The sequence below is a fragment of the Bemisia tabaci genome, chromosome 10, assembly GCF_918797505.1.
Source record: "Bemisia tabaci chromosome 10, PGI_BMITA_v3".
Classification (NCBI taxonomy): domain Eukaryota; kingdom Metazoa; phylum Arthropoda; class Insecta; order Hemiptera; family Aleyrodidae; genus Bemisia; species Bemisia tabaci.
The window spans coordinates 16,914,277-16,935,470 of NC_092802.1; the positions used below are offsets into that span (position 1 = coordinate 16,914,277).

Genomic DNA, 21,194 nt, shown 5'->3' on the forward strand with positions numbered 1-21,194 from the left:
GAATGCTTAAAAAACTAAAAAAAAAAACTACTTACGCAACTAAACATTGTTCAACAATGCCTCCGAACAATTGAGCGGTGATGTGAAGTTCTTTGTCCGGGTACTGCGGGAAGAATTTGTACTCTTCAAACAGGTTGCGTAACATACACGTGTAGACTTCCTGGGATCAGAAATAAAATAAAGCACATTAAAAATCGGTGATGACAATTTGGATCTAAAAAAATCATCAAATCTCAGATGACCGTTATTTTATTTGCAGTTGCTTGCAATAAATCATACAATAAGATTACACTCACTTTTCTTGAAGACTGACATCACAGAAATGTTGCAAACAATTTTACCCAAAAGTAGTGTATTTCCGTAAGAAAACACCTAGAAGGCTCTACTGTTGGATGTACATTTTGTGTACAGCGGACTCATTCAGCACTAAAGCCATGCAGTTAGTAAAAACTTCCAACTTTTGCGTAATTACTATTAAGTACGAAATTCCCTTCTCCATCAGCGTTCCCCCTATGAAACTGAATTTCCCCTTACTAGAACGCTGAAAAAGAGGCTTAAAAAGGGAGAGCTGCACCACTTACCCTTTCTCGAGGGTTTTGAGAATCTTTGAATTTCTTGAGCATTTCGAGAACTTCTTCAATCGAAAGAGTTGGGTGCGGTGGATGATTGTAAATTCTTTGGAAATAGCTGTTGGCTTCATCTTCTATATCTTTTGAGACGGGAGGACTGATTTCTGGGTATAAATTTGTTGAATCACCTATAAAACATACAATAAACAGAAGAAAGTAAGTAATTTTGGTATCAATATTTAAAAGATATTTAATATACGTTAATGCGATAATCATCTGTCTTTACTGGGAACTTCATTTGTCTCAGCTTTTGTACCATTATAGTATACAATTTTATCTCGTTACAATGTTTTTCCAAAAAATACTCCTGCAAATGTTCATTTTTTCAGTTCCCTGCTGGTCGTTGCTAATTAAAAAGTTGCTTGAAATAACACTTTACAGGAGAAAACGTCGTACTTTTAAAGCCCCTGTGAAATCATTAAAACAAAAATTCGACTGTCCTTGATTTTCGTCAGGTCCAACAAGTTCATTGATACAGGCATGTTTCATTTTTATACGTGCGATTGCTGACATACATTCGTAAGTGATTAATCTCACCTCAACTGCTGCCATCAAAAAAGAATTAATTTTATTTAAGATTAAGAGGAATCTGCTGAAATATATCTTTACGAATGGATGAATGAAATTAACTTACTCAGCTTGGTTTTGTCGGTAGATTGAGTGCTGACCCTATTTATGCTTCCAACTCCTACATTGGGCAATATTGACGGTGTTGGTGTCCCTACTGGTCCAGATAGTTGTGGGAGATGGGGAAGGTACGGCGAGTTTTGAGAGGGTGGTATCAGCCGGGATGGAGATCCTGGGTTCGATACTAATGGTCCTAGTGCACCTGCAAAAAGATGGAAATATTTAAGAGAAAAATCTAGTTTTTTTGCAAAGAAAGCTTGAATTACGTGTAATTGCTTCACAGAGAAAGGTTGAATAAAGTGAATTTTTCAATAAAATTGTTTTTTAAGAACAAGAACTTTCCATTTCTTTCAAAGAGAGACTGTCGTATATATTGTCGAATACCAAGTTGAATCCGCTGACTTTGCTAAAACACTGGCTTTATTTCAGATGTTAAGCAAAAGCACTTCATTCAGAGGTGTACTTGGACTGATTCAGTACTTTGTATTCCTTATCTTTTTTATAAACATCCTACACCAAAGCAAGAACTAGACGCTGAATGAAAAACGGTGAATCTTGATGAATAACATCATAAATTGAATTTTGAGTGCAATTATTTTCCATTCAACTTCTCGTTTCTACTTCGAAAATCTTGACATTCAGAGCATCAAAATGCTGATGCAATCAATAAAACTTAAAAAACCGGCAAGTGTTAAAGGAAAACCAAAAAGGCAATTGCAGCATTCTTCAATTGATTAAATGAGATCTTGGCAAGCAGATAGTCCATTTTTTGTGCAAGTATCCTTTGTTTTCTATAAATTACTGCGGTACAAAATACTAGCACTTATGATAAAATGAAGGAAACCAGAACAGATTTATCAGAGAAGTTCCATACCTGGCAAACTAAACGCAGTACTAGATGGAGGAGCTGAGAGGCTGATGCCTGCTAAAGAGGAACTAAGGGAGGCGATCGATTCTGGAGGGGTGGCTTGGAAAAGTGCACCCTGCGTGAAAGCTTGTTGATGAGATCTGATTACTCCAGGTGGAGGCTGCCTTGGCTTGCAGAGCAACATCGCTGAGTTGGAAACAATCTGCATGATCGCGTCGGAGAGATCTTGCGAAACAGTCCTGTTAAATCAAATCAATCCAATAATAAGAACAGGACAAAACATAAAAATGACTAAAGAAGTAGTACTAAAACTTCCTTGCGCTTCACTTGAAATGAGCAGCCTTATTGCAAGAAAAATCTTTAACTCCATAGTAATGCAACCTCACTTAATTGATGACTTCACAGAAATGAAGTTACCAACCATACATCGTATCCTCTCCATAAAATACTTTTGGCTGACTTAATTTAAAAAAAATTGAGCATTTTCTTTGGGAAAATACACTAAAAATGATCACTTTCTTGCTTTATTTCTAATACCTTCTCTTTGCAGACAAAATATTTGAAATGCAAGAGATTATCTATTACTTTTAATATTTTTCAAGAGACTATGTACACAATACCAATAAATGTGGCACGGGTTAAATTTTGATATTATTTCATATGATATTCCTTACAACCTCTTGCTTGATGAGCTTTTAAAATGGAACTTTCAATACACCAATTTCGGAAGGAGGGCTGGGAAGTGAATGTTTCAGTCTTCTTTAACAGAGTTTCACAGTTGGGACAAAGACCATGTCTGAGCGGACGCTACACCAAATTTCATTATTTTTGTCTATCTTGTCTTCTTGGCCGGCGAGGATATAAAAGATCTTCTCAATCGCAATAAGATGAAGCAACATTTCTGCTAAATATTGCGAGTTAAAATCTGGAAAAATTCATTTTTCAGCTCTGTTTTTCTCAAGATGGAAAGTTTGATTTTAAAAGCTCATCATGCTCAAAGGACCATGGGGTATATCAAATAATTTCAAAGTTTAGATGGGGCAAAATTTCTAAGTATTGTCTGCGTAGTTCTTCTGTGCTAGCTGCTTGGTAAAAAATGATAATAGCCATGCAAGTATTTAACATTATATGTACTAAAAAGAGGACAATCCAATTTACATTCAAAGAGCTAATACTCATTGAAAGAATATTTCAGAGCTGAGAGTATTTAATATTATGCGATAAGGAAGGATTATTAGATTGATATTCAAAGAGCTCATATTCTTTTAAACAATAATTCAGAGATCATCATCTAAGCATTCATCTGACAGCATGATCACTTTTATGTATTCATTACAAGTGATGTATAAATAAATAGTTGAAGGACAATTCAAGTTATAGATTCAATGGACTATAATTTTCTGAATCAATATGTTACTAAAAATTTTGGGAAGCGGTAATGGCTATTCAAAAATTTCAATCTACAGAAAGCCAATGAACAAGAGAAAATTGAGTAACAGATCAGCACACGAACCCTGCGTATTTTTGTAGTGTTGTTATAATGGTGCTTAGCGTTTCATGAGGTAACTGGGCAGACTTCGGAGCTTCATCCTTCAGAGGTCCTCCAAAAATAAAAGCTACCTTTCTCTGTAACATAATATTTAGAAAACTTTAATACAATTCAAATTAAAATAACATTCACTTTTAATAGTATAAAAATGTTAAAACCAATCATAATAACACAAAAGATTGAAAAATGAGTTTTAAAAAAATGGTGAAAATAAAAACAAAAATAATCTTTGACTATTACGATAAAACAACTATTACTACTACTACTACTACAATGATAATTTTTTCCTCCCTATTATTTGCATGGTACAACATGATCTTTTTTGTGAGGGGTGTCCCATCTGTTTTCAGTGTGTTTTCAGAACAGTTCCATTTAAAAATGGTAGCAATAAGAGGATTCCGGCCGAAAGCTATCAGAGTCTACAAAGCTGGCAAAAATGAGCTTTTGACATGTATATCACTTGTGCAAGCCAGGCAGTCTACACAATAATGCTTGGAATCTGTGTTCACAAAAAAAGGGGGCATCCAAAGCAAACTAAGCTGAGAGTTCAGAAAAAAGGGGGCAGATCTGGTAAAGAGGCTGGACTGTGGGCCCGTAGAAAGGGTGCGAATTGAAGCATTCTAATACATGATTTTTAACTGAAATTTCATGTAAAACACGAATTGCGCAATAAAATTACTAAAATTAACTCACTACGATATGAACGTTTCTTAATGCATAAATTCAAATTTTTCGTTCATGGAAAATGCAATAATCTACTTGAGTTGAATCGCACACTAAACGTTACTGAGAAAGTCCCTGCGGTATGAAAATATGGCAACCTCAAACTACGTGCTTCGGCTTAACTATTGCAAAGGGTGCATATTCTGAACAACACAGGGTAGGGAAGGAACATTACTTATGGAGAAGACTGCCGAAACCGCTGTAGTGCGCAATTTGACTCGCGTAGATCAATGTTTTTCTTGTGACCAGGCATTTCAAATTTCTCATGGCCAATGTGAAATAAAAACGTCAAAATCTTTGTAGGAGTTGATTTCAGTAATTTACGTTGCCTGAATCAAGTTTCTTGTAAAATTCTGGTTAGGAAACATGCATCAAAATGCGAAATTTCGTTCCTTGTCTACCGATACATTCCTCTCCGTATTTCTGGACAACGAGTAGACAACGAGTGGATGCAAAAAGAAATTTCACGATTTCATTTTGCTGAAAAGTGAAATTTTATTTTTCATGAACTTTAAACGATTTTTCAGGGACTGCGTAGTTACTTGTAACAATCATCTTAGCATCCGATTGGAAACTTCAAAATTTTACCAGTAATATTTTTATTCATAAATTCAAAATTGCGGTTTTACTGTTTCTGTGCGTTTCACAGCATACTGAGTCTATGGCAGAAGTTTTTAAGAATGAAATGAGTTGTCAGATTCGCCCTGACTTCAGTAGATAAAGAGATAACGGTATATTGACTCGATTTGGCGCGAAAGTTTCTTCTAAACAAAGAAACCAAGACCAACAACATAAACCATAAGGATAAATCGATTTACCGCGAAAATTTCTTCTGAACAAAGAAATAAGGTGTTGTTGACTCGATTTGGCGCGAAAATTTATTCTGAACAAAGAAATATGGTTATACGGACTCCATTTGGCGGGAAAATTTCTTCTGAACAAAGAAATAAGGTTATGTTGACTCAATTTGGCGGGAAAATTTCTTAGCCGAAATCAAACAGAGGTAGTGTTGTAGAGTAAGGAATTTTCCAGAAAAATGTAAGCGCCATCTTGTGACGTAGACAAGTATTCGATATCTCGCGAGAGCTAGCGTATGATTGGTTCGCGGATTAAACGTGAATCCATAAGCTGATATTTCATTGGCTGCGTCAGCAAGCGACGTCACAGCGGTAAAATATACTAGGACGGTCTTGATCAGGAAAACTATCAACAGATGACTGAGAGACTTCGATGAGGTTAGACGTGGTTAGACCCCCTACAGCCGGTCCGTGTATGAACTTATTTCATGAGAGACAAAATTGCTTTGAAGATTTCCGTTAGGTGTGTTTCTGCAAAGGTAAGTCTTAAATGTAGATCAAGATAATTGGTAGTAAAGCTTAAATAACTTCTGAGAATGGTTTTTATGAATCTGTTAGGTGAAATACGAAAATCCCGGGGGGCAAGGGTTTTTATGAATCTGTTAGGTGAAATACGAAAATCTCGGATGGGCAAGGTAACCTACGGCTCTAATCGAGAACTTGGGAATAAAATATAATTTTCAATATTTAAAATACATAATTTCACTCCGAATGGTCTTGAGACAAATTCACTTTCAAATTTTGAGGTTTAGAGACCAATCTCAGGGGTGAAATACAAGAATTCCAAAGAAGCAATTTACTGTTGGAAACAAGATGCAGAGAAACTTGCGAGCAAAATTACATTCTCAGTAAATGAAATTATTCAGTATCTAATAGTCTTGAACATGAGAGATGGATTTTCACTTACGAAAAATGAGGTTTTTATTAGAAGTGGAAGGGTTAGGATTGGTTTAGGCCTAGGGTCTACGATAGGAAAGTTGGAAGTGTTTATGACAGTGCTTTTGACGATCATGTTAAATCACATAGCATCATACGCTAAGCCTTAGCACTCTATACTCCAATAGACTAAATACCAAGTGTCGCTGCATGCTAGAAGTTGCACTGTTTTTGTTAAACTGCCTGAATTTGATACGTCGTATAAACACCTTTTCTAAATTGGGTTTGATGACAAATAGCCAAGTCTTCGTCACATCAAATTGGGTATAGTCTGCATCAAATCTACTTAGTTTAAACGCAGTCTCAACGGTAGGAACTCAATTCGAGGTGAGTGCCAAAGTCAGTGTCCAGAGATGTTGCTTCATGACACGATAAGCCTTAAGGGAGGGATGCCTTGTGGGGGAAATGTGCCCAACTAAAGGAAGACTGAGCCTCCCCCCCTCTCCATTTCAGGGGAGTGGTATTTAGGTGGTTCGTAGGAGAATGATGCAAGTTGTCTTTAGCAATCACACTGACGTATATTCACAGTTGATGTAACTAAAGGGTGCCATCCGCGTCTTTGGGCGGGGAGAGCCGCGTTTTAGTGCGGGACTAAGGCGCGACTTATTGCGGGAAATGCCGCGTCTATTTTGCGGGTCTACGCCACGGAAAACTGAGAAGGACCCCGACTTGAATGAAACACGAGCTTACTTGATAACTGAATATGAAAGACTGAATGCCAGGAGGTCTTGCCGGGCCCTCCACTGAGTTGGTCTTGCCGAGTTCGGAGATGGGAGATGGGGTTATCGAGCTCCTTACTGCGGCCGGCAGAGGAAACTGCGACGCAATGACGCAAGTGCGCCATACGGGGCGGCTCGGCTCATCACCACTTGAGGTGATGGATCAGTGTTCGAAGCTCCCCTTCGAGTTTCAGGAGCCATGTGGCGCATCAAGCTCGATTTTTTAGGGGCCAAATTGACTTGTGGCCTATGTATTACAGCGCATTTAGTGACAAGTTGGACGCAAGATGTTTTAGAAACAGAACTAATAGCTGTTACTTAGGGGAAATTTCGAAAAATCACCAAACCAGAAAAACTATGATTTTTTTTTTTTTTTTTGGGGGGGGGGGGATTTTTAGGGGCCACAATGGCGCAGAGCTTTCATTCTTTAGGCACCATGACCGATTTCTTAGGCGTATTTGGCGCGTTGGCGCCTGTGAGTTTTGAACACTGTGATGGATAGACCCTGGTGGCGCAGCCACACCAAATGTGAACCAAGAAATTGAAACTTCTCACTATCAAAACATGCAGCTAAGATTACCCTCCTTCCTCTAACAAAACTTTCAAAGTTCCAGCTGTGCATGGGGACCCTACAAACCGTTAGTAGGACGTTGAAGTTATCTTTGAGAATTTTGAAATTGTGCCTCCTACTTTAGTCGTTTCAATACCACAACAGCAAACTTTTGAACTCAACTGTGTAGATAAACTTTTAGTAAATTTTACTTGAATCAGTCCCTTACTTCATAATATTGGCTGGAAAAAGAAAATAGATAGTTGAAGATAAAATTCTTCCAGGCAGAAATGATTATTAAACCATTAAATATTTTAAAAAAACTTTTGGAACTCAAATCAGAGAAACAATGGTATTGGTGGTATTTTCTAAAAACGAGAAATCACATGATAAGTTTTTAAGGGGGAGGCTGTGATGAAGAAGACAGTCTGTATCTAAAAAAGAAGCACCTCTTTATTCAGTTGAACTTTCCTAGCAAAGATAGGAGTAACGTCATTAGCAGGATTGCCTTGATATGTAAGTTTAGAGGTTTCAATATTTAGCCTGCCAGCAGTCATGGCAACCTTTCCGATGCGAAGCATTAAGGATTAAGACTCTTATATCAAATAAGCTTGTTAGTAACATTAAATTTTTCTGTTTCAGAGAATGTCAGTTCCGAGCCTAAAAAAGCTAGCCTTAAAGAAGGCAGCGGAGAAGCTTACATTCAAAGAAGTATTAGCGCTCATTAGCGATCTCAACTTTCCAGAGGATATTCTCCTACACCTCCTTAAGGTGTTGGCTGATAAGACAAATGCAGAACTTAAGCATTTTGACGAAGAAAAGGACTGCTATGTAAATGGCGAGGAGAGGCATTTATGTGGCATTATTTGCTGCAATGAATTTAAAAAATTAAGTGCTCCTGTAGTAAGACTGAGAGATGAAGGAAAAATAAGCCAAGAACAATATTTATACTATCTGTTTTCAATGGACCGGTACTATGAAACTGAAAAAGATCAGCCAGTCCTAGTGCCCATTCGAGTTGAGGTCTTGAGACAACTTATAAAATATGCCTTGGATCTAGATGAAGAGCAAGAGATGAGCCAAAACGGCTGGACAGTTAGTGATTTTTGCAGGCCATACTACAGATCGGCTTTTTACATCAAATGTGTTCAATTCACGGAGAGCTTACCCTAGTTGAAAAGGACTACTCTCAGTCACGAATTCTCTCCTGAATTGTTTGACTTCCACTGATTACTGAATGCTATGTTCAAAGTAACTATTTATTGTCAGTTTTGGAATTTAGCGTTCAAAATTTACCTATGTAGTTACATTATGTATGTAGCAGCAAATAATTTTTTGCGGAATTTTATCCAAATTGCTAGGATCAAACACTGCAATAATTGGGATTTCCATCCAATCAAAATCTTCCCGGTGCTTCTGTGGTTCCTCAAGCGTTGTTTCATTATCGTTAGGAAAATTCGTCAATATTTCATGAGAAGTTTTTGAGCATTTTCTTCAAAATAACTTGTCAATTTTCTAATTTTATTTTTGGTTTTTTCCATTAACTTTTATACTTTCAATACTGTTTCATCATTGTGAGAAAATCAGGCAAATTTTTTTGGAATTTTATTGAAAATAACTTTTAAAGTTACTTTGAACTTCTTAATTTTTGTTCTCTTTTGATTAACAAGTATACTTTCCACATTTTCTCATTTTTGACAGAACATTTGTCGAAGTTCCATGAAATTTTAAGAATTTTACTAAATGTAATTTACTTATTCTAAAATTGTCATTTTTCATTATTTTAAATGATTTTTGCACATTCAGTACATATTGATTTGAGTTAGTGAAACTTATATATTAAACCCATTGATTTAAAATGACAGCTCTAAGCCGTTGGTTGACATGGCATCAATTTTTACAATATTTCATATTTTCATGATAGATGGGGTTCTTGTGAACGTTTATATGATAAGTATGACTGAACTAAAACTTATTTTAAGCAATGTTACTTTGTTACAGTATTTTGTGTTTGTCGTACAGTTGAACATAAAATAACCTCAAATTTTCCTGATTTCTGCACATTTTACGATTTAAGTGATTAGACCAGCAAAAAATTAACAGAGTAAATGCATTATAATTGGATTTGTTTCCTGTCTCCTACTTTTTGTTTTCTATTATAATGCTCTCTTTGTCAAATTTACAGTTCAGTTGGTTAAGGAGGAAAAAAATGTATCACTGCCCTGCTTTTTTTTTAATAAGATAAAAGACTTGATGTAGCAAAAATTTGTGATTTGTAGTGAATTATTCAATAAAGAGACTGGATTTCAAAATGTGTTTTTTTGTCACATTCCAACTCAGACTAATGTTGAAATGCAATTTTAAACGAATAGCTAATTCCTCACAAGGCTTCAACCAGAGCAAAGATTGGTTTCCTTTGTAAATTCAGAGAATACTATTGAAAATTCCAATAACATTATGTTCAAGAAGTAAAGAGCTGCCAATTCTCAGAAAGTAACGGAGAAAGCCTGAAAAGTGGTTGAAAAAATTCTCATTTTGAGAGAATATAATTCCTTTTTCACAGTAAGAGGCTAATGTAGAGCTTGGCTTCATCCCCTTTCCCCCTCGCGCAAGATTGGATCCCCTCTTCCTTCTCCAGTGGCGTTTGTGATATTGGTGCGACCTCTAAGCACCTGCCTAAAAGATTTTATTTTTTAGCAAATTCTTCCAAGATCCAAAAATGACACAAAACAATGAAAGCATGCTGCAAACATTCCTCAAAATCCAGTTCACTGAAGTAAAACTTTCAATTCATAACCAATTCTCCACAGGCATGGTGACATATTTCATCATCAATCAACAATTAATTTTTTTTAGTTTATCAAAGATTCCGTATCCAATCACATTAAGCTTGCAACAAAGGGAGGGAGAAAAGGATGACGAGAGGCCAGAAAAAAATTTTGGTTTGTTATAATTAACTTGTTCCCTGCAAAATTTTTTTCCTTGTGTGTTCTTGTCATGAGGGGAAAGCATACGAAAAAACGCTTAAATGAGCCACTGTATACTATTATCAGTGGCAGAGAACTTTGATGCTGACCCCACCTATCAGATACACCCATACTTCACGACTAGTTTTATGATAGACCCACGAGTAACACTTTGGTCACCCAGAAAAGCAATGAAGACACACTGTAGGACAATACAGGACCAGTAACTGTGACCCTTTTGATCCCTAGTGGTCACTGAAACCCACTTGGCAGATACCGTTTTAATATATTATAAAATAAATACAATTAATGGAATTTAATATTTGAAACAGGGCGGTACATCTGGTGTACGGTCTCATTTTCGTCTTTTTCCGCTACTAACGCAAAGAATTGACAGTCTTACTGCTCGGCACGTTCTTGCTTGATTTGTTTTGAGTAGCAGCACGAGGCGAGCTATCCCAGGGCAGGATTTTCAGGCCTGATATTCGGTCTTGGCCATGGAGCGCCTCGTCCGCTGCTATAAAACGGTTGATAAATCGACGTGCCGAGGTCTAACGCTTATGCGAAGAGGCCAGCAGTCCTACGCTTGAGTAGCAGAAGTTTGAAGTAGAGGTTTATTGTAGAAGTTTGTAACAGAAGTTTGAAGTAGTATATTGAAGCAGAAGGTTGGGATAGTATACTGAAGCAGAAGTTTGACGTGGAAGTTTGTAGTGTTTTGTAGTAGTGCGTTATAATATATATTCGTAAAGTACCCTGCGAACCAGTGTTGCTGACGTCTGTTCCTCATCTCTACCATCCACCCAAGTACTTCCCTCCCTCTCTTACAGTATTAAGTGTACGTGATGGATTCATTATGTCTTACCTGCAAGAAGTTCACGCAGGCTGTCAAAAATGTTTCTCCATGCTCCCTGATTTTATCATTCAACCACTTTTCTAATTTGAGATACTCCCTGCGAGATGCTAAGCAGGCCAGATCAATCACAAAAGGAAACGATTGTGCGTTTAGAAGGAGAGATAATGCCTGAAATGAAAGAGAAAGTCACATGAAATCAGTATACATGATGATCTAAAACATTTAAAAATGATCTGCTGAGTTCAGAGTCAAATTGAGGTGCTATGACAGAGCTTTAAAAATATTGGAAATGAAGTTATCTTTGGTGGAAAGAGACATAATAAATTGCGACTCTTCGGATGAATAAGTTCTGGATGCTACCTCTAAATAGTTTGAGGACTTATCAATTATCATCTATGATGCGCTGGGTGCCAAAAAATTGAAAATTGAGTTGGATATGCCATTTTATTCTGAACACCAAGAACAACATGGTACATAGCTGGCCACATACAACTAAAATTACAGCGTAAAACAGTGTTTGAAAGATAGCGTTAGTGCTATGTGCCGCGGTAGTTTTCAGAAATTCAGAAGTGAAAAACTCAAAATCAACTTTTTGGCACTTGGCCTGTCCTTGATGATAAGTTTTGTTGTAATATTATCATAATGACAAAGATGTACACATTTTTAGAGGAGAATGATTAACGTAATAAGTCAGCACCTGTGATGGTGTGTAATTTATGCTTATTATTAAATTTACTAATGCTGCTGTGCTAAGGAAGAACGCCATGAGTCTCCAGACAAAGTTAAATGACGAATTCTGAAGGAAATTTTAATTATTTGTCTTTCGATTTTCGGGAGACTTTCGTTTATAATTTGATCTGAAGTGTCTGGAAATTCAAGGGAAAATATTCATCCTTTCTTAAAAATTAAATCTTTTCGAAGAGAAAATTTGGCAACATTCAAGTGTCCGAACAATGGAAAAAAAAAACAGAATCTGACTATAGGCTGTTTTCTGTGGGTGCAGTATATCATTTTTTCGTTATTGATGAAACAAAAGTAAATTCAAAGGATTTGAATATTTTTGAAATTTTGGTAAGACAGTTAATTGTTGTCATTGACTTAGATGACAGTGGTTCAAATAACTGATCATTTTTTATTTATCATTATTCAAGATTAAGAGGATGAACATTTTTCGATTTCCAAAAATTTCAATGAACTTGCCTTTAAATCCTGAGCCACGTCCAATATTCTGGAAAGCCGAGCCTGGTCATGATCTCCCCGTAAGTACCAGTCAGCCATTGCATGCATGATGATTTGTTTTACAGACATACTCTGAAATCAAAATAAAGTTAGAATTAGAATCAATTTTTGAAAAGAAATTTGCTACTACAGCTTATTTGCCATTTCTGCACCTCTGCAGTATACATTGCAGACCGCAATAATTAAAATGCTGTGGAGTGGCCCATTATCAAAAGTTGATAATTTATTTTATGATATCTGATGAAACAAATGAGTTTAGGTTCCAATATATCCCGATAATCCTGAGGTTTTGTGAATACTTTAAGCTCATTTTTCCAGGAACAGTACACATGAATTTCGCTCAATGTTTGAAACTTAGCATAAAGTCTTAGCAGCCATCTGGCCGGCAACTTTTTTTCTTAGGGGCCAAAATGAAAAATTGCCCTTTCGATATGCCTTGAGTCAAACCTGATGTGTCACGAAACTTGACGAAAATAGAAGGGCAGAATTGTTAACACCTTGCAGAATGCGCCGAAATATCCCAAAAATGTTTAACGATGATTTTCTTAGCAGCCAAAGACGATTTCTTACTAACAAATTGCTGTTTGGCAGGCGTGTGTTTCAAACACTGATTTCATTAGGTGCTTGTATGATTCAAATTTACAGATTTTAATGGTATGTTTGAAACATCTACGATGTGCCATTTGACAAGTTCTGAACTAGAAAATGATGTCGCATGTTTCCACTTCACAATCTCACCTAGAAAATGATTCACAAAACAGGAAATTTGTAAATCAACTCTTGAATGAGAAATTAATGAGTATTTTTGTCAGAGATCAAACCGAAATTCGATTATAGAAATGACGTCATTTGTCTTTCTTGCTATTTAACCAATGATAATAGTCAACAATCATATCTTGTTAAGGAGTTGATTTCGAGACTTTCCGTTGTGTATTCCATTGTACTCATGAAGTTCTGAGGAGAAAACACGTTGTGGGTTGTTATAATTCGTAGCTTGTCTAGAGGCCAATTTAGTGTCAAACAGGTGCCAAGAGGTCAATTTAGTGTGCTTCAGGGCCTGATAAACTACCATTCACTGATTTGAAACCATATCAACCAATTTGAAATCAATCCTAATTATTAATACCTACAAAGGTTATTTCAAGATAAGCGCAACTTTCTTACTTCATTTTCTTAGAATTCAACAGGTCAGCAATTTAATCAATAGTACTTAAAGAGACTCAAGTGCCAGAAATGAAAAAATGAGAAAAACAGTAGAGCCATTTAAATGGACCCGCTTTGCATCTCAGAGCTCTACAACAGGAATTGGGAGTCGAGTTTGCGGGCAACTTGATGCAGGAGCGATCTCTTGTCAAAAAGTCTGGGTGCGCACCCTCTGATCTGAGTTTACCCTTTGCACGAGTCAAAAATCGGTCTTTGCCCATCAAATTCACCCTCTAAGTAAGTTTGTAGGCAAACTCTTGGCAGCTACTGACTCTCCGGAGAGAATCTAGGTCCGGTTTCAACGACCACACAGACTCACAAGGGAAGGTAACCAAATTTGCCTGCACGCCGATGGGACATTCTCAGAAGTGAACATTGGAAATATTGCAGGAATTAAACGGGTCACAAAAGTCATTTTGAGAATAGAGGAGTAGTGTAAATTGCTTCTGGGGGGAGGAGGAATTTTTTTGGGCCCAATTTTTTTAAGAGTAGGATGGAAAATGATGAACTGATGGAATTTTTTTTTTTCATACCTGAGAATGCCACGCATGATGCAGGATCATTGCAGAATTAGGATGGTTGCTGAAGAATATTGGCATGAGATTTGACAAAAGCTCTTGCCGGAACGGGGTGATGGGTAGGTTTCCATGTAGGATTGCTAGGGTTAAAATGTCTGGACAGATTTGCATCGGCATCTTGAGGAGGTCTTGCACTTGATTGAACAGACCTCTTTCAGCGAGTTGTAAAATTGTTTCTACTAAATCCACACAGCACCTGTTCCAAACAATGATTTCACATTCAAAATAGGATCTTCAAAAATAGGAAAAATGCTAATTACGATCTATCAAATCATGTGAATGGGTGACTACTTTCTGAGATCATTTGAATTGGCCGATAAAAAGGTAAGAGTGTCAATATAGATGGCTAAGAAGCGAGACTAAGTTTCTCCATTTTCAGCGTTGCAGACTTCCTAATAAACTTTACTTTTTCTTGGAAATACTAAGGTGGGTACGTTTTTGAAAACTGTCTTGATTTTTCTTCTCTGTCAGCAGAATATTTGGCATTAACTTCAAGCTATAGAGTTGGTTTGTTTTCCTTCCAAAAAATAAAATAAAAACGGAAATTTTGAATCATTGCAATGCAGAATTGAGGTTTTGCACTTCTGTCATTGATATTCTTCTCAGTTAAAAAGTTTCCAGTGATATACTGAGAAAATTTTAACCGGTCTACTAAAGTTTTCGCTTTATACAAATATGTTGACTCAGTAGACTGCTTGTTAAAATTTATAAAACTTTTTCACTATATTTTAGTGAAAATGACAAGATTTATGGAACCACAAAAAATTGGTGATAAAAAAGTCCATCTAAAATAAATGAATATAATTTAAATTAAAGGAGAAAAATTTCGACTGCCCAATAAAAAAGTTCTGACAACTTCAAGTAAGTAATCCAGACGGTCACAGAAATGGGCATTTAAAAGAATGCTGGACAAGGTTAGGATTAGCGCATTCCTTCACCAATTGCCAATTCAAGATTACATAAACACCTTTCATTCAGAAAGTAGTAAGGGCTGACAGAATTCTGTTGAGAGTTCTTTTAGTGTACTTCATTTATTTTGTTTGGTCAAAATTTTGAAAAGAAAATTTCTACTCGACTGATAGTGAAAAAATATTCATCGTGGAACAAAGAATTATGGGATTAGATTGAGGCTCACCAAGAGGCAATTTCTTTGTTGTCGCTTTCAGGAGGAGACTTCAGAGATTCAATGGGTACTGTCCGTGACGGGTAGTCAGCAAAACAGAACACATCCGAGTTTTTGAGAATTTGTTTCAGGAGAGAAAACTGAAATCAAATCACACATTTATTGTTAGAAACTAAGATTAATGAGGTTTAACTAGATTCAACTGTTGCCCTAGAATTCTTACTTACCCTAGAAAGGGATGTCTTGTTTTAAAAACAATACCAGCTTGGAAAAAATTATATTTCTGCATTAACTGCGGGAAAATTGTTTTCAGGGTCACACAAATCTTTTATTTCATTGTGGGAGGGGGGGGGGAAGCAAATTTTAAAAAAAATGACGCAAATATGTATCCTCAATTCTTACCCAATTTGGTAATAGTACAGCAGGGAATTTTTTTCTGGCTCAATTCGGTGCACATTTGCCTCAAAGTTCCCATTTGTACTTGAAAAATGCCAAAAATGTTGTTCTAACTTGTTAGTCACCAATGATTTAAAAATCAATGACTACAAAAATGTTAGATGACTTTTCCCCTTTCACTACAGCTATTTGACTTCCTTCAACTTGGTCACAGTAATAACTAAACAGAAGTTATCTTAATCATTGTTGTCCCTCTGAATCTTTGCTTCTCTACTATATTACATCATTTTCAAGTGTATCCATGAATAAAATGCAGTGAAATAGCATTTCGATCGTTTCACTTGTATCTTGTAGCTTGTTAAGCCCCAAAAAAACTCAAATGTCTTCACTTGGACTGGGAAAGCGAGACAAAAATTTGTAATAATCACCTGACATTCAGCATACTTCCACGGCCGATAGAACAACTCAACAGGAAACCTTTCGAGGGGGAATCCTTGAGACTGTAATCCTAACCTAAGGGCTGTAATGATGAGACTAAGGCCTCTTCTATCCTTAATGAGAAAATCTGGGTAGTCTAGTTCTCGTATAACTTCTGGCCATAGCAAATTGGGGGCCTGAAAAAATCAAAATGAAACATTTGAAAAACAGAATCGAACAAATACAAGGATGATACAGTCCTGAGTGTTACTTTGAAAGGTAAAATAGAGCTAAAAAATATTCAGGGTGATTCAAAAGTCCCGCTCTATCAGCACTAGGCATTACCCCTGAAACTTTTGAACAAATCTAGATGGAGACTTGAAATGTTACGAGTGCTCCTAGGTAAAAAAAAAAACGACTTTTGGGAACCCCCAAAATTCAAATGGGACTACCCTCCAAAAAGGCAAGCCCTAGGGGTTAGAAAGGTGGTGTGGGACTTATGGATCACCCTGTGATAGCTTCAACACTCACTAGTAAATCATATGTACTGTGCTGTCTCACTACAGGACTTGAAAACAAGAGGATGGTTGTGATAGCATACGAGTCTTGCTGTATAGAACTGAAAATTACTTAGCAAGAATCAAACTATTTTGAGATAAATTCAATCTTTGGTTTTTGCTGCCCATTCATGAACATGTTGTGCTGAAAATTTGAATTTCAGACTTCTTTTCGAAAAAAATATTTCATGTTTTTTCTGTCACCCTCTTGTCCTATTTGACAGCTGTATATGAGTAAATGATGCTTCGCATTCATTTTAAAATGATGCCATGCAGTGACAAATCCCTTCTAGACCTCTATTACCGACACTCCTCTAACGTAAGGGCATAAATCAATTTTCTTGTGAGCCCCATTCTTCCCAAACTCAGTGCTTTCCATGACTCAAAAAGAAAACGAGATATGCCCCTCGTCAGAGAAGCAATGTCATGTGAAATAATAACCCTCTTTTCATAATGCAAGCTATAATTGGATTACATTTTGCAATAAGGAGCCACTATCTCTGGCTCATCCGTAAAAGAACGTATCTTCATAGGGAAATTAATGGCACATATGTTGTTTCTAAAATGAGCTAGAAATAGTGGTTCCTTATTGCAAAATGTAATCCAATTAATGAGCAGCCCTTTGTCATATAAAATTAGATCAAGCCTCTTGAGTCTCTGTTATGGGCAGCATTTCCGAAAATCTCAGGCAGAATACTGAAATATCACTATGAGCTGGGTACTTACAACTTCTTTGAGGGCTTGGACAAAGACATCGACATTCCATGTGTTCAATGGAGGCTGGTCAGGCTTGTCTGTTTCCGAGGGCCAGAGAGATGATGGCAGTCCTGTATGCGATCTCGCCATCATACCCAGAACCCTCGCGACGACACCAGGTTTGATTTCGCCAGCCATGCTGGACAGCCTTTCTCGACATCCTTCTAAATTTTCTGTCCAGCTGTAACCCACCTCCAGCATTGTATCTGCTAACGAATTTTCCAACTGAAATAAAAAATAGATGGCGCATTGAAAAATCTGAAACCTCTGACACGATGACACGCAAATTATGAATACAACAAAAATGTGAACTGCAATCATTTTAAACTGAAAAAACCCATCCTCCATGAAGTCTTGCAAGAGCTGAGTCCATTTTCTTCATAAACACAAAAAATCTATCAATTTCAACATAGCTTCTCTTACATTGAATTTCGTTTGTCGTCAGACAAATATGAACGGTCAAAAGATTCAGGAATTTTTCTTTGAGCTGTCCGTGAGAATCACAGAAATTGATTAACACATTAATTCTTCAATTTCAAATAAAAATTAAATAAAATGTTGTATGTACACAATTTTAAAACACAAGAACCATAATATATACAAAATAAAGACAGCTCAGCAAGATCACAGACTTCCAACCCTCACTTCTGATGAGAAAGGTGGTGACTAATTTGTAAAAATTATTACACGTTGCAAAATCTGAGTTAAAATGACCTAATTGACAAAAAACTTCATTGAAAGCTCTTGCGTTTTCAACCTATGTTAGAGCACTAACTAAAACACGTGTCTCATATTAATGTTCTGCAGAAATTGAGCCGTTGATGCAAGACCTGGAGGCACATTCATAGAATGAGTCGAGTGCTTGACCAAATACCTTCTACTCCATGCACATCCTGTCTACGATACAAAAGCAACTAAACATAGTGTGAGCACAGCTTGAGAAGGCGGTTCATGCTGAGCTAAAGAAAACCTGATCCTCAACATCTTGCTGTACTTTCACCAGAATTAATACTTAATTTATCCTTAAATATAAAGTAAAAATTGATGACAATCAAGTAAGTGACACTTAAAGAGACATTTAAAAGGAAGTTCTAGAATTCAAAAAACTTGATTTAAACAACTCATTAAGTGAGTAAATACTTATCAGCACACATTATCATGAAAAATGAGAATTCACTGGAAAATTCTTTGGAATTAATGAGATTCTAGAATTTGATAAAGAAATAAATGCTGAGCATGATCGATTTTAAAGCATTACTTCTAACTAAAGAGATCAAAAAATCAAACCAACCTCCTCATGGATACAAAGGCACTTTAAACTCTAAAAAGGTATTATTTATTTTAAACCCTAGAAATAGATTGAGGTTTTTGACAGGTCGAATATTTTTAGTTGGCATCCGGGATATGAAAAAAAATTCCTCAACGATAAAAATTTAGATTAGATCAAGCAAGCTGACACAATGATGCATTCATCAACTTTCCTTCCATTATGCAAATCCTCTTAGTTCTTATGAATCAAAATGATGCTTACAACGAGTCGAATCGACAAGCTCTAACAATATCGACCCATCAGTTTGAAGAAGAATGAAGTTGCTCAAAATTAAATCTGGGTATTGACTCACTGACTTTGTCCAAGTCTAGCAACAAAAAAATAATCGCAGCGCTTACTCGCTGCAGAAAAGAAACCATCGGCTTCCGGGAAAACTTAACATTGGCCTCAGTCGAAAATTATTATCAGCCTCACCAATGAGAGCAACTTGCCAAGAGAACACGTCAATACTGCCGTGCTAAGTAAGAACGCCGTAAGAACATTCGAGAGTTGCCAAATGGCTTTCAAAAAAATATTTATTTTTGAGGAAAGTTATGAATATTTTCCCAGAAAATTTTCAGAAACTTTAGATGAAATTGCAAACAACATTATCTGAAATCTGGAAGAAAAATATTCATAAGTTTACCAGGAAATTTGGCAACGCCTAAAGGTTTATACGGCGTTTTTCCTTAGCACGGCAGAATAGAAGAACGAACAGAAACCTAAACCACAAAAAGGAGCGAGAGGCAAAAACAACAACCTCATTGAAAATCAGTGGGCTACTAGCTCTGTAGTCGAAGCGAGTCAACACGGGGGCCGGTGGCTCGACGAACGGCACTTCGTAGTAGATCCAATATGGATTAGCGACTAGATAAGGGTTCATAATTTACGGGCGACAATTAAAATGACTAGATTAAAAGCGAGCTAGCATCTACACTACGGCGACGGGGTTCGAACGAAGCGCACAGTCGAGGAAAAGCCACTACGGTGATCGGAAAAGCGGTTAACCTTAAAGCTACACATGGTCGCGACGGGGCGACTGCGGCCTGCGAGGCGACGGGATCTCCGCAACATGAGGGTGGTTTCTGGCGAGGACCGCGAGGCCTTCTTGCGGACAATGGTTCCGGACGAGGCTGGACCCGGCCACGGGGGGAAAAAATCAACTATCCTTATCTCGCGTCTCATCCTTCATTGTTATCAACCGATCGACGATCACGGGCGAAGCACCGAAAAAGAGAAAAACTTAGCCTCGCGGCTGAGAAAACGACGCACCGAACAAAACCGCGTAAGTCCGACGGAGACCCGGTGGAGGTAGTCGGTTTTGACACGGCGAAAACCCGGGGCATATCTCTCAGGCTCGAATGGAGTTCCACGGTTTCGGTGAGTGAACCCGTGCGTGGTGACACGGCCCACAGTGGATCTGGTCGATGGGAGAGGTCGGACAAAATTTGGAAACTTTGAACGCTTATAACTCCGTCTTCACGAAACGTTGAGGTTCTAAAAGTGGTTCCACTGGTTTTCTCGTGAAATTTTCTTCTCAATGCACCCCTTGAATTTTAAAATATGACGAAATTAACATCGAAATTTGCAGTTTTAGTCAACAATTTCATGTCCGACATCTCTAATTGACTCGAACCACTGTGCGGCCGCGGCGGTCGGCTCGAAATTTTTTTAACATCCGAATCAGCTGATCCGATGAAAGTTTCATCGGGGTCGGTTTCAAAACGAGGAATCAATTGGACCGACTTCAGCAGAAAGGAACCAAGCCACATCGGCTATTGCCGAATTTGACGGGGCCATTAAATTTTTTAAGTACTACGGAAAGTTTGTGCGGATTCTTTTGAAAATTTTAAGGAATTTTCTTCGTACTATGCAGAAAATTCACTGAAATTTGCGTACAAATTCGCACAACCGTTTTCATGTAAAAAATGAAATCGCCCGATTGAATTTGGCAATGGCTGAATTGGCTTGGTTCATTTCTGCTTAACGCGGTTGGCGGAGGGGGGGGGGGGGGGAGGGAGGGCGACTGGAAAAGCCGAATGCTACAAAATTTGTTGACTCCTTTCTCTTCTCCCTTAATTTTCATATTTACAACGTTAGAACAGATTATTAAAGGGGGAAACTACGAACGAACGAACGGCAGCGTTTGGGAAGAATAGAGAATTGATAGGACGGTTGACTTGCGAATACTCGAAGAAACGCGAACGATTTACCGAGGGGAGGGGATGAATATGGGTAGATCGGGGGGGGGGGGGGGGGCAAAGAGCGTACGCCCCCCCCTCCCCCCGTTCGCTAGAGGAAATGAGGAAGAAAACAGGAAGGAACGGAGGAAAAAAGAA

At 37.4% G+C, this 21,194-nt stretch overlaps 2 protein-coding genes across 5 annotated transcripts in view; one reads left to right on the top strand and one right to left on the bottom strand.

The window, feature by feature from the left end:
• The window catches only part of Not1 (CCR4-NOT transcription complex subunit 1), a 47,791-nt gene that overhangs the window by 19,476 nt on the left and 7,121 nt on the right, over positions 1–21,194 (bottom strand). Inside the window, exons 1-12 of one of the 4 annotated variants that reach the window (XM_072305146.1) lie at positions 19,864–19,893; positions 17,517–17,771; positions 16,245–16,430; positions 15,433–15,560; positions 14,253–14,493; positions 12,478–12,588; positions 11,287–11,445; positions 3,638–3,750; positions 2,131–2,363; positions 1,264–1,458; positions 582–757; positions 36–160 (exon numbers count right to left, since the gene is read on the bottom strand). In XM_072305146.1, the coding sequence (XP_072161247.1) occupies positions 36–160; positions 582–757; positions 1,264–1,458; positions 2,131–2,363; positions 3,638–3,750; positions 11,287–11,445; positions 12,478–12,588; positions 14,253–14,493; positions 15,433–15,560; positions 16,245–16,430; positions 17,517–17,771; positions 19,864–19,878 (1,937 nt within the window). In that variant the 5' untranslated portion in view covers positions 19,879–19,893. The other 3 variants (XM_019052493.2, XM_019052494.2, XM_019052492.2) reach the window with 3 other exon arrangements.
• Positions 4,990–9,085, top strand: LOC109037705 (uncharacterized). Its single transcript, XM_019052497.2, has 2 exons — positions 4,990–5,732; positions 8,101–9,085. The coding sequence occupies exons 1-2, from the start codon at positions 5,682–5,684 to the stop codon at positions 8,629–8,631; spliced, it is 582 nt and encodes a 193-aa protein (XP_018908042.2). The 5' UTR covers positions 4,990–5,681; the 3' UTR covers positions 8,632–9,085.

Bases quoted from the DNA above. Each gene is read 5' to 3' on its own strand.
- LOC109037705 (XM_019052497.2), top strand. From the start codon at position 5,682: ATGAGAGACAAAATTGCTTTGAAGATTTCCGTTAGGTGTGTTTCTGCA. The intron at 5,733-8,100 runs GTAAGTCTTAAA...TTTCTGTTTCAG, and splicing joins TTAGGTGTGTTTCTGCAAAG to AGAATGTCAGTTCCGAGCCT.